At 65.2% G+C, this 12444-nt stretch overlaps 1 protein-coding gene across 12 annotated transcripts in view; it reads right to left on the bottom strand.

Annotated features, from left to right (window-relative positions):
* LOC140628274 (putative GTP-binding protein 6) overlaps positions 1-12444 on the bottom strand; it is a 25413-nt gene extending 12969 nt beyond the window's left edge. For 10 of the 12 annotated variants that reach the window (XR_012026579.1, XR_012026581.1, XR_012026582.1 and 7 more), the window contains exons 1-11: positions 12078-12444; positions 7092-7229; positions 6452-6522; positions 6158-6288; positions 5789-5859; positions 4989-5147; positions 3296-3504; positions 2212-2360; positions 1695-1847; positions 1309-1428; positions 938-1135 (exon numbers count right to left, since the gene is read on the bottom strand). Coding sequence is in view for 2 of the 12 variants with exons in the window: in XM_072817491.1 (XP_072673592.1) it covers positions 938-1135; positions 1309-1428; positions 1695-1847; positions 2212-2360; positions 3296-3504; positions 4989-5147; positions 5789-5859; positions 6158-6288; positions 6452-6522; positions 7092-7229; positions 12078-12444 (1766 nt within the window). In the remaining 10 variants the exon portion in view is untranslated. Of the gene's footprint in view, positions 1-316; positions 1136-1237; positions 1429-1694; positions 1848-2211; positions 2361-3295; positions 3505-4988; positions 5148-5788; positions 5860-6157; positions 6289-6451; positions 6523-7091; positions 7230-12077 lie in introns of those variants that run through there. The other 2 variants (XM_072817490.1, XR_012026585.1) reach the window with 2 other exon arrangements.

Genomic DNA, 12444 nt, shown 5'->3' with positions numbered 1-12444 from the left:
TCTGCAAAGTCCTCTCTGCCATGTAAGCAGCATCTTCCTTGACAGGAGCTGGGGGTCGGGACGGGGACGTCCTTGGGGACACTATTCTGTCCGCTGCGTCGGGGCCAGGACATGTGCGTGTGGGGACGGTATTATTCAAGCACACCTGCCCAATCTGACCTCCCACAGGATGGCAGAGTTCTGGAAGGCCAGCGGCAGGAGCACTTGGGGAAGGACCCAGAGGTGGCGCGAGGCCCGTAGGGCCATGTGTGTGGACAAGTCTCACGCGACCTGAGAACGCTCTGTCTTTAGAAAAGACACACCCTCGTGCACGCCCTGAAGCAGCGTTGAGATTTATTCCTGAATGCCGAATTCCAGAATCACTCAAAAAACCACACTGGAAGGATGAGCACAAATTGAAGGGGGAAAATGACGTGGGACGTTATCCATGGCTGCAAGGGACCCCTCACGTCGGCATTTCCTCTAGAAAACGGGCAACCGCGTGGGTCTAGTGGGCTCCCTGAGGTGCCAACGAATGTTTCAGAAAGCAGGACTGGGGGGTGCCTGAATGAGGACAGGGGCGCCCGGGGGGCTCCCTTCATGAAGCGTGTGCCTTCACCTCGGGTCAGGATCCCGGGGTCCTGGTATCAAGTCCCACATCGTTGGGCGCCCTGCTCAGCGGGGGGCTGCTTCCCCCTCAGCCCCTCCGTTTGTCCCTCTGTCGCTCCCTCTGTCACTCCCACGCCCTCCGTCTCTCAAATAGTCTTTACAAACAAAGCAAAATTAAAGCAGAAGGGCTGGCATGGCCAGTTCTGCACCCCTGGGTATGTCCTGGGACCTTGGGTGACGACAGCCCAGGTCTGTGGGCCCGGGCCGCGTCTGTCCCTCCCATGGGCCACTCTGAGTGGCCTGCCCGCAAGCAGGTTGCTGCTGGTTTCATGCCGACTCAGTGACAAACCGTGTTTCCTCCGCCACCGGAGCAGGGAGGCCCGTGGGTCGCCGCGAGACGGTCAGGAGTCGCAGACACTGTGGGGCACAGCGAGGGCTGGCGGCTGCGAGTGTGAAACAGCCGATGGAAGCTCCAACACCGGGAGGACGTGGCGGCCCGCGGGCGGGAGAACCAGAAATGCCGGTGCAGACACAGCGGAGCCTGTTCCTTGTAGCCAAAGCCAGGGGAGGGGAAGTCAGCTGTCATGATGCAGGATCCACGATGCAGGACCCCCGGGGACCAGAGCCGCGGAGCCCCCTGCGACCTGACCTTCGACTTCCAGCCGCGGCCGCCAGCCTCCCACCCGGCAGCCCAGAGGCCCAGAGGCGGTGTCCGCTCACTCGGGGAAGAGCTTTCGGAATCTGCCGTAGGCTGAGCTGCTGATGACCACCGTGACGTCGGCCACCCCAGCCTCGGGGATCACGTCTACGTCCTGCACCGTGGCCTCCTGGTGCAGCCAGCTGACGAAGCGGGGAAGGGGCGCTCAGTAGGGACCCCACGGGCTGTGTTCCTGAGCCCGCAAGTGACCACGTCCTCACTGGCGGGTCCCGCCCACAGCCCGGGGGCGCCCACATAGGAGTCACTAACCCACGTGCGCGGCAGGCAACCCCAAAACCCCACAGCCGCCAGGGCTCCTCTGCTCACGGGGCTTTGCGGCTCCACTGCCTTCCCCGCACCCGCACCCACTGCACGGCCACTGTCCCGCCTGCTGGGCGGCCCCACGCACCTCAGCTGCGCGCCCGCCAGCTGGACCCGGAGGGTGAGGACCTGTCTCCCCGTGGCCCTCAGAACGGCGTCCTCCAGCCGCGCTTTCAGCTCCGGGAGCCCCTGCCCCAGGAGGGCGGACACGGCGACGGCCTGTGGGCCCGCCGGGCGGTACCTGCGGGAGTAGCCCCCCAGCAGTGCCTGCTCAGCCTCGGGAAGACGGAGTGAGGAGCGCCCAGGGTCCCCCGCCCCCGGGGCCCCAAGTGTGACTGCCCCAGTGGGTGCCAGGAGAGTGCATAGAGCAGATCACCAGGACGCGGCAGCGAGGGGCTCACAACGCGCCCCCCGGGGTGTGCAGCTCTGAGGCCCTTCCCGGCCCGTGGGTGGCAGAGGGCACCCTGACCCCCCCGTTCCCGAAAGCAGGAGGATGCCTCCAGTGCCCGAGGAGAGCAGCCCACTGTCACCAGCTGGGGCGGGGCCACGGGCAGTGGGCAGGGGCTCCAGGGTCGTGGGCAGCGGGTGCGCCAGGCTGCACTCACCCGGGCACCAGGTCCACCTTGTTATGAACTTCCAGCACGGAGTCCAGGAGGGCGGCAGGCAGGCGCAGGCCACGCAGCGTGGACAGGACGCTGGCTTTCTGCAGCTCTGTCTCCGGGTGGCTCATGTCTCTCACGTGGACGATCAGGTCCTGGGGGGCAGGGGAGCCACATGGTGGACACAGGGATGGCACCCCACGCGGGAGGACCTGCCTCGGACGGGGGCTCTGATGGCCACTGCAGGCCCGGGTGGGAGTGGGCTGCTTCCCATGGGGTCCTGGCCCTGTGAGGTGGGTGGCACCCGGGGCCGGAGCTCCCCGAGACCAGAGCTGGTGGGCGGCCCACCCGCGGCCCTTGCACGGGCCCTGCCCTGGCCAGGCTGCTCCCCTGCGCCCGGCCTGGGCCCTGGCATCCCTCACAGCTCCCGCACCACAGGGGCCTGCTAGATCCCTGCCTGCTCCGGTCCAGCCCCACCTCCCCCCGCGGGGGCCTCATTCTTCAGGGGCCTTTCAACCTTCCGTGAAACTTTCAGATTCTGAGTTATTTCAGATGTTAAAGAATGCTTTGTGCCGGGTTTTAAACGTCTCACTGGTGGGAATTTTGTGGGACGCCCTCCAGTTGGAGTCTGTCTGGTTTTCCCTGGTGTTGACGCTAGGTCTGGGGCTCAGTGGAAGCCCAAAGAAAATGGGCCCTTGAATGACATCGCTGCAAACCTGTGCGCACAGGCTGACCGAAGGGTGGAGGCGTAGTCACCCACTCCCTGCACAGCGGCTCCACCTCCTTCTGGAATTAGTCTTGGAAGAGGTCACTAGGAAGGGCTCATGCTCAGGGTGGGTTAGGCACTAGCTTCGTGAGGAGGTGGTATGTAAGGGGATCGGTCCCCGGGGTGCAGTGTGGTGAGGGAATCCAGTCCCCAGGGTCGTGTCATGTGAGGGGATCGAGCCCCCACGTTGTATCAGGTGTGAGGAGACTAGTTAGTCCCTGCGTCCTGTTGGAATCAGGGAATCCAGTCTCCATGTTGTGTCATGTGCGAGGGGACCAGCCCCAGATCACGCAGGTCTTTTAGGTAAGAGCATCGCACACTCACCGAACGAGCCACGTCTTCCAGGGTGGCGGAGAAGGACTCGATGAGGCTGTGGGGCAGCTGGGAGAGAAAGCCGATGGTGTCCATGTAGATGACAGCCACGCGGGAGGGCAGCCACCCAGCATGGGCTGTGATGTCCAGCGTCGCAAACAGCTGATCCCGGGGCTGCACCGCATCATCGCCTGTCAGGGCCTTGATCAGCGTGGTTTTTCCTAGAAGGTGGGCCCCAGGGGACATGCTGCCTGAAAGGCCCCCTCCCGTGTGTCCTACTATCTACTGTCGCACTGTGGGCGGCGCCACGTCCAATCCACGTGCCTCTGCAGAGGGGGTGCCCGTGGTCCGTAAGGTCTCTGAGCTCCTAGGTCTCAGCAGGACCCTTGGGATGCCCTGTATGGTCGAAAGGAGGATGGTGCTGCCCGTTGTGCTCGCGGGTCGAGAGGGCCAGGCTCTGGGGTACGAGTGCCTACACACAGCAGAGTGATGGTGTAGACAGGGTGCTGATGTGTGTGAACCTGGGGGGGGGGGTTGGGCACCTGTGCCAACAAAGGCAACAGTGTAGACAGGTGCTCATATTTGCATGTGAGTGATAGGTGACTGGTGCCCACATAGATGCGGCCGGTGCTTTGTGCCTAAGATGTAGTGAGTATCTGCATAGGGGAAGGTGATGGTGGAGTGGGGCGGGTACAGGGTGAGGGGGTGGGTGTCTGTGTGGATGGGGATGATGGTGGAGTGGGGCGGGTACAGGGCGAGGGGGTGGATGTCCGTGTAGACAGGGTGATGGTGGAGTGGGGGTGGGTACACGGTGAGGGAGTGGGTGTCCGTGTAGACAGGGTGATGGTGGAGGAAGCGGGGCCCCTACCCTGTGTGACCTCTGTCAGCCACTGCCGAAGGCCCCAGTCACTGCCTGACACACCCCGACACCCCTGCCCCATGCACCCCAGACTCACCCCCGACACCTCCCTGACACCTGCCCCGCCCCCCACACAGCCACGCAGAGTACTCTGCATCCCCAGCACACGTGAACCTACACCTTTGCAAACAGGATCTTGTAAATCCTACGAGTACCCACAGCTTCCCGTTTCAGGTGGGGCAGTTCTAGGGACCTTCCCCCCCCCAGGTCAGGGAGCTGCTGACCTCACGTGGGGTTTGGAGCACAGGTGGGCACACTGCCGCTTCCAGCAGCGAAGCACGGGATGGCAGCTGTACCACGACGTGAAGGGGCAAGCCTGCCGTGCTTTCCCTTTACGGGAGCATGACCGTGAGCTCAGGGCTTAAGGACGGAGGAAACCCCGCTCGGCGTCCCGCACACAATCACAGTGACCCGCACAGGAACCTGAACCCCGAACGCACCACGGGGTCTTACTGGACACGACCTGAACTGCTTTATAGTTCGTCCGGACAGGTCTACCAGACACGAGCTCCAAAACACCACGTTTCCTCTCATCTCTGAGTCTACAGAGCAGCGGCGAGAGGCGGCAGTCCAGTGCACCATCCAGCACCCGAGCACCACGCGAGTGACATGCAGGGTGCGGGCCGTGGGCGCTGGAACACCCTGGGACACAGCCACGCCAGCCGCCTCTGCTCGGCACGTGCTGACCCGAGTCCCCGGTCTCGCGGCCTTAGCCAGCGGGATCTCCCGCGACACGGCAGCCCGACAGCGGGGTGCCCGGCGTCTCACTCCTGGAGCCGTGCTCACCACAGTTGGTGTACCCCACCACGGAGATGACGGGGAACTCCTGCCGCCGGCGCTGCCTCCCCAGAAGACGCCTCTTGTTCCTCAGCCTCTCCAGGGCCTTCCGGATCTTCATTTCCTGGTCCTTCAGGAGGCGCTGCTGCACCTGCACGAAGGATTCCCCTAGAAACACGGAGGTGGCGAGGCCGTGAGCACAGGTGGCAGGAGGCACGGAGAGCACCATGCGCCACTGGGCTCCCTGTGCGGGAGGCACTCGGGCATCACCTCGCTGGGCCCCCGACCTGCTCTGCACACAGCCGCAGCCCCAGCGCTTTCCCTCCTGCACCGTGGCTCTGCCCAGCGAGGGCTGCCGCACCTGCAGCCTCGTGCCCTGAAGTCAGCGGGGCTCCCCTGGGTCTGGGAGCGAGGGGGAGCCTGGGAAGGAGCGCCCCTGTGATACCCACGGCCGCCGGAGCAGGCCCTGGGAGAGACACGGACATCCTCACCCCAGGACCTGCGAACGCGACCTCATTTCACAGTAGGGTCTGGGCGCCCCTAGCTGGTCAAGGCTCTGAGATGAGCTCGTCCTGCACGAGGTGGCCCTACGTCAACGACAGGGGTCCTCGTAGGAGACAGAGGAGGAGCCGCTGCCGCTGAAAAGCACCCAGATGTCGCAGCTGGTTCGGATGTGACCACTCACGAGGCCCACATGCAGCCCCTGCCCCCCGGTGGTCTTCCAGCGACATTGTCCCCTTCCTAGGGGAGGACGGCTGCCGTGACAGCCTCCGTCCCGAGTGCCCAGTGCTACGGGACTCACACGTTACCTGAGCCCATGATGTAGCGCGAGCCCCATCCTCGTCTGTCCGGGAGGGCCATGCTGGTTTTCAGGCGGGACCTGCCGTGGCAAGGGGGCATCTCAGCACGCGGCCGCACACACGCGTGCCCACCTAGGAGAGCACAGCAGGCGCCAACACCCGGAAGTGAGGGTGGTGACGAGAAGGCAGGGTGGCCTTCCCTCCCGCCAGGGCCTTCGGCACCTTGAGGGGCCACAGTGGGCCACCGAGCTCTGGCAGGGGCACAGCGTGGGAGCCACGTGGTCTACAGGCCGGGGCCAGGCCGTGTTCTGCGTCCACCGCATCCCAGGTGACCGTCCAAGACACGAGTGCGAGGAGCGGGGGTGCGGCGGCCCCTACCTGAGCAGGGGTAGCTCCGCCAGCGCCACCTGCAGCCGTGCCTCCTTGGTCCGCGCGTTGCAGCGGAAGATGTGAAGCACCACCGTGAACCGGTCGCACACCTGCACACCCCAGGCAGCCTCCAGTTCCTTCTGGAAAGGGAGACGGGGGTGAAAGCATAGGCCAGGGCAACCCGGCGACGGGGGCGGGCGGCACGCCGTGTGGGATCCCGTGTGCCCGGCGGTCCCGTTCCCGCAGGACGCTGGCCCGGCTCTGTCCGCCCACACCGGGGGAGACCACGGGACTCCGCAGTACCTTGGTAGGCGCGGCCAGCCGCTCCACGTTCAGGAAGACCGCCGTGATCTCTGGAGTCCCCCTGATTTTCTCTGAGGAGAACAGCAGGTGCCTCAGACGCCCCTGCTCCACGCACTCTGTCGTGGAACCGACCCGGGGCTCTGCTGGCCGTGTTCAGGGGACACCCATACCCCCGAGCGCGTGCTGGGGAATCAGGTGTGCAGGACAGGGGTCGAGGGGAGGACTGGGGCTGCCTTCAGGGCTGTGGGTCTGCGCACGCACGGAGGTGGCGCAGCCTCAGGGGCCTGAACGGGCCTGAGGGCTGGGGTGACACGGACGGGTGGCACGTCTGCGGGGCGGCCCGCTGCTCCTGCCATGTGCTGGAGGGCGGCTGGGGCTGCAGACCCTCGGGGTCCCTCGCAGCACCGTGTCTGCAGGGAGGGAGGGCTGGGGCCGCGGGGCGGTTCCCACCCGAGTCATAACTGTCCCGACGGCACCAACGGGCATGGAGTGGGTTCTGAGAGGGACACGTGGCTTTCCCATGTCGGACGCGAGTCCTCGAGGGGCTGCCCACATGGAGCGCCCACTGCTGCTGCTTCTGTGCAGACGGAGGGAGCTACGGAGGGGATGGACAGGGACAGGGACGGGGACAGGGACCCACCCGTCAGATGCTCCAAGGTCCCTTTGCCAAAGATGAGCTTCCCGTCTGACGATTTGCTGGGCACCACCATGCTCTCCACCACCGACCAGCCGTCCAGCGTGTGCACGAGGGCTTCCGCCTCCGCCACCTGCCACTCGGCTGTGGGGACACACAGGGCCGGGGTGAGGGGGGCGTCCCTGTGGGGTCGGCCCGGGCCCCGTCCAGCCCTGCCCAGCGCGCCCTGGCCCGTGTCCCTCGGCTGGGAGGGCTCCTGCAGTGTGCAGAGGGCCCCAGAAGGCCCCCAGGGAGGCCTGTTCCCACACACGGCTGTGCTGTTCCACGCAGACCAGCAGGAGGGACGACAGGCAGGAACAGGAAGGACGGCCCCTCCTTACGTGGGACCTGGGGCTTGCACGTAACGGGACGTCTGCTCAGTGAGGCCCCAGGGACTGTTGTGACCCAGCAGACGGCATGTCCTGCATGGCAGCCCCTGAGGGCCCAGGACCCGCTGCTTCCCCCGCAGTGAGCCCCCGAGGGAAGGAGTGGGCGTCCCCGGGGCCTGGTGCCAATGTGGCACAGGAAGAGGCACCGCTCAGGGCACATGGGATGACACTTGGGTCCTCGAGGCCGGCCCCGCAGGAGGGGGTCCGCGGCAGGTTCTAGGAGCATCGCCGGTGGTGGGCGGTCATCCCCCGAGCTCAGGGACAGGGAGGAAACAGGCCGGGTGGGGATGTGCATGAGAGGGCGGCAGGGGTTGGAGGCCAGGGGCGGCCCCAGGCTCTGCTCCGGGGGGACGGGGTCCCCATCCTCTGGGCTGAGAGGAGGCACAGTGTCCTCAGCTTTGACTGCTGATGGACAGAGCTGGTCCTTCTCACCCCCACCCCGTGGCCGCTCAGGTCAGGTGTGCAGGGCCACCCGGACGTCCCTCCTTCACCGTCACGCGTGGCCCACTGACACACCACACCCGTGCTGTCTGCCCTGACCTCCGCGGGGGCCCAGGTTCCCCAGCTCCATCGTGGATCACGGTACAGCTTCCCATAACCTCCTGCTGGGGTCAAGTGCCTTCGGGCTACTGCCACGGGCCGCCGCCTGGGGGCTGCTCAGAATGCCATGTGGCACCCCTCAACTCCAGGCCTCAGGCCCCCGTGGGGAAGCCAACGCTGAAACGCTGCTGCAGTCCACAGCTCAGAGGCACGGGCGCACTGGGGACTGGGGCTACCGAGTGCTTCCCCGCCTGCACGTCACCAGCACAGCACCGCAGGCCCACGGACGGCAGCTCCTCGGCCCGCGCCTCATGCCTGCCCACCAGGCAGGAATCACAGGGCTCGCCACGAGGAAAACGCGCAACGTGAAGACAAAGAGCAGCATCAGAACCAGAGTCTGACAGCGGCAGGGCTGGTGGATTCATCAGTTGGGGAACCTGAAGCGACTGTGACTGACGTGCTAAGGGCCGTGACAGAAGACGGGACGCCTGGGTGGCTCAGCAGTTGGGAGCATGATCCTGAGGTCCCGGGATCGAGTCCCACATCGGGCTCCCTGCATGCAGCCTGCTTCTCCCTCTGCCTCTGCCTCTCTCTCTCTCTCATGAAAAAATAAATAAAATCTTAAAAAAAAAAAAGCACACAAGAACACACGGCAGCGTAAGCAGACAGACGCACAGGCCAGGAGAGAACGGAAGGCAGATGCCGGCTAGCGGTCAGAAACACGCTAACAGAAGTGAAGACTGCCTCTGATGGGCTTCAGTGAGGGCCACTAAGGCTGAGCCCAGAATCTCTAAGCCTGCGGATGCGAGGACGAGTGACAATGACAGACGTCTGCACCTGGAAGGAAGAGTCGGGCCACAGACCAGAGCGAGACGTTTGTAAAAAACATGTGAGAAACGACCAGTCTCCACAACGTATGAACAACTCCGGAGGCTCGGCGGTAAGAGAGAAGAACTTGATTAAAAATGGGGCTGGAGGGATCCCTGGGTGGCGCAGCGGTTTGGCGCCTGCCTTTGGCCCAGGGCGCGATCCTGGAGACCCGGGACCGAATCCCACATCGGGCTCCCGGTGCATGGAGCCTGCTTCTCCCTCTGCCTGTGTCTCTGCCTCTCTCTCTCTCTCTGTGAGACTATCATAAAAAAAAAAAAAAAAAAAAAATTGGGGCTGGAGACCTGTCACAGATGTCACCACAGGACCTGCGGACACGCCAAGCTGGGAAGAAGACACGCTCAGCGGGGGAGCAAATGCAAACTGGAATGAGAGCCCAGCACGCGGCCGTGAGCCGGGCCCTAACGCAGCACGTGCAGACCTGTGGGGCCGTGCAGCCACGACGTCTCCGTGGCTGCTCACGGGAACGCAGAGCGGTGCCACCGCTGGGAAAGCACCTTGGAGGCTTCTTACAACACTTAACACAGGTGTGGGGCGCCTGGTGGCTCAGCAGGTGAGGCGTCTGCCTTCAGCTCAGGTCACGACCCTGGTGTCCAGCCCCGCGTCGGGCTCCCTGCTCAGTGGGACTCTGCTCCTCCCTCTTTCTCGCTTGTGCTCTGTCTCTTGCTCTCTCTCTCTCTCTCTCTGAGGTAAATAAAACCATAAACCACATCAACAACAACCCAAACCTAAATATGCTCGTAGGGTCCAGCGGTCACGTTCCCTGGGGTTCATCCAAGTGAACCGAAAGCATGTGTCCCCACACAACCTGCAGAAAGATGTTTACAGCCGCTTGGAAGGACCCATGTGTCCCCAGCAGGTGGATGGATAAAGGAACCAGGGCCCACGCAGATGACAGTGTCATCAGCACTAAACAAGTCAGCTGTCAAGCCACAAAATCACGCAGGAACCTCGGATGCACGAGTTGGTCTGCAAAGGCTGCGCGGTGCACGAGTCTAACTACGACATCCTGGAAAAAGCAAGATGAAGCACATGGTAGAGAGCTGTCGTTGCCGGGGTGGGGGTGGGGTGGAGTGCAGACTGGTGTGGCCATGGAACTACCCTATGTGACCCCGTATGGTGGGCGAGCGGCATGGCACCCTGTCCAGACCCACAGAACGTCCAACACCCAGAGCGAAAGGTGACCAAGCCGCGGCCTCTGGGCACGGCTGCATGTTCATGTAGGTTCCTGCACTGGAACACGCCTCCCAGTGTGGTGGGGATGCCGATGACACAGGATGCTGAGCAGTGGGACACGACCTATGTGGGAACCCTCTGCGAATCTGCAGCTGCATGAAAACAAAGCCTTTGAGCAAAAAAAAAAAAAAAAAAAAGAACAAAAGAAAAAAGGAACAAAACACTTCCACAGCTCGTGCAGAAGAAGCAAGTTCACAGAGACGCAAAGCACATTCAGGGCTGTGAGGGGTGGGCAGGCATGCTGCGGAGAGTGGCCGCTATTAGCGGGACGGGGTCTCCTTCCCAGGTGACGAATGTAACCTGCGCAGCGGTGGAGGCCGCCCAGCACTGTGGACGTACTAAATGCTACTGAACCTGCCCATGAAATGGTGAATTCTATGTTACCGAGAATTACACAGAGTTCGGGGAAGGTCTCTATGGAGCAGGAAGGCGTGGAGGAGATGGGAGGAGGAGGGGAGGAGGGAGAGGCGGGGGATTGAAGGAGGGGAGGGGGAAGGGATGTGAAGGGAAAGGAGAGGGAGGGGAGGAGCAGGAAGGGGGAGGAGGGGGGAGGAGGATGGGGAGGGGAGGAGAGGCAGAGGGGGAGGGAGGAGAGGGGAGGGGAGGAGAGGTGGAGGGAGAGGATGAGGGACAGGAGGGGGAGGGCATGTGGGGGGGGAGGGGCAGGATAAACTGCACCGCCACCCTGTGGGGTCCCTGTTCTGCCCAAAGCCAGTGTGGTTGTGCCCTGGCCTCACGCGAGGCTCACACCCGTGCCTGTGTCACCGCCAGGGACTGGGCTCTCCGCGGCCTCCCTCTCCGCAGCCAGCAGCAGCCAGCCCCGGGGCGAGGTCCCTGGAGGGCCGTCTATGCTGTCCGGAGGACCTCATCCTCCGGCATCCTCCCGCTGTGGGGCTGGGTCATCCCAGGGCATCCAGGACCACCCTGCGGGGTCCCCACCCCCTGTCGCCCGGCCCAGGGGGCGGCTCCCTGCCTGTGCCAGCGGCGCCCCGAGCCTGCGTCAGGGGAGTCACGGGAGGGCGGAGGGTGCCCCTGCCCCAGGGACGGGGCCTGGCAAGGGCAAGGGCGGGCCGCCGCCGGTCTGTAGCTGTACCGTGTGAGCACGGTAACACCGGTGGCGCGACCCTTAGGGTTCAGGGACATGATGAGAGTATATGCCCGCTCACACTCACACTCGCGCTCACAGGCTCGCAGACCCGCTGACACACACACCCCCTGGCCGTGCACAGGCTCTACAGTTGTGTCGGATTCCTCCTGTGCAGATGGGGAGCAGGAAGGTCACGGCACTTATATGCCCCAGGGAGGGGGGGTCCCGGGGCAGGGGGTCGGCAGCTTCCAGCCGACCCAGGGCAGCTTTGGGGGGATGGCGGGGACGCTTTCAGGGTGATCCTTGGAGCCCCGCCTCTTGCTTCCGGCCCCGCCCCCTCAGCCCCGCCCCCTGCTCCCGGCCCCGCCTCCTCAGCCCTCGGAGCCCCGCCTCCTGCTCCCGGCCCCGCCCCCTCGGCCCTCGGAGCCCCGCCTCCTGCTCCCGGCCCCGCCCCCAGAGGGCCACCGCCCACTCCAGCCGTCGGAGCTCCGCCCCCTGCTCCCGGCCCCGCCCCCTCAGCCCTCGGGAGCCCCGCCTCCTGCTCCCGGCCCCGCCCCCTCGGCCCTCGGAGCCCCGCCCCCTGCTCCCGGCCCCGCCCCCAGAGGGGCACCGCCCACTCCAGCCGTCGGAGCTCCGCCCCCTGCTCCCGGCCCCGCCCCCTCAGCCCTCGGAGCCCCGCCTCCTGCTCCCGGCCCCGCCCCCTCAGCCCTCGGAGCCCCGCCTCCTGCTCCCGGCCCCGCCCCCGGAGTCCCCGCCCCCGGAATCCTGGCGTCCCCGTCGCCCTCCCCCCGCCCCTGCGCCGCAGCGGGTCACCTCGAGTCAGCTTCGGCTTCTCGGGTCCCCGCTTGACCTCAGGGTGGATCAGGCACACGCGCTGGGTCCCCAGAGGCAGCAAAGGCTCCGTCCTCAGGAGCGCTTCCTCCTCCTCTTCTTGCTCCGCGTCACCTGGGTCCTCCTCCTCCTCCTCCTGCTCTCCCGCTCGGCTTCTCGGGCCATCATCGTCCCGGCGGCCCCGGCCTTCACCGCCTCGCCTCTTGACGCCCCCGGGGCCGAAGGCGGCGAGCGCGCGCTCCGGGCAGGCGGGCGGCGGCGGCAGCGGCTTGGCTCTCGGAAGCCGGCGGCCGCGAGCCAGTCGGCAGAGCCCCGGCCCCGGGCGGACGGCGGCCCGCAAGGCCCACAT

This window comes from Canis lupus, chromosome X (assembly GCF_048164855.1).
Source record: "Canis lupus baileyi chromosome X, mCanLup2.hap1, whole genome shotgun sequence".
In the NCBI taxonomy this organism is placed as follows: Eukaryota; Metazoa; Chordata; class Mammalia; order Carnivora; family Canidae; genus Canis; species Canis lupus.
This window is presented reverse-complemented; position numbering and strand designations above follow the sequence as displayed.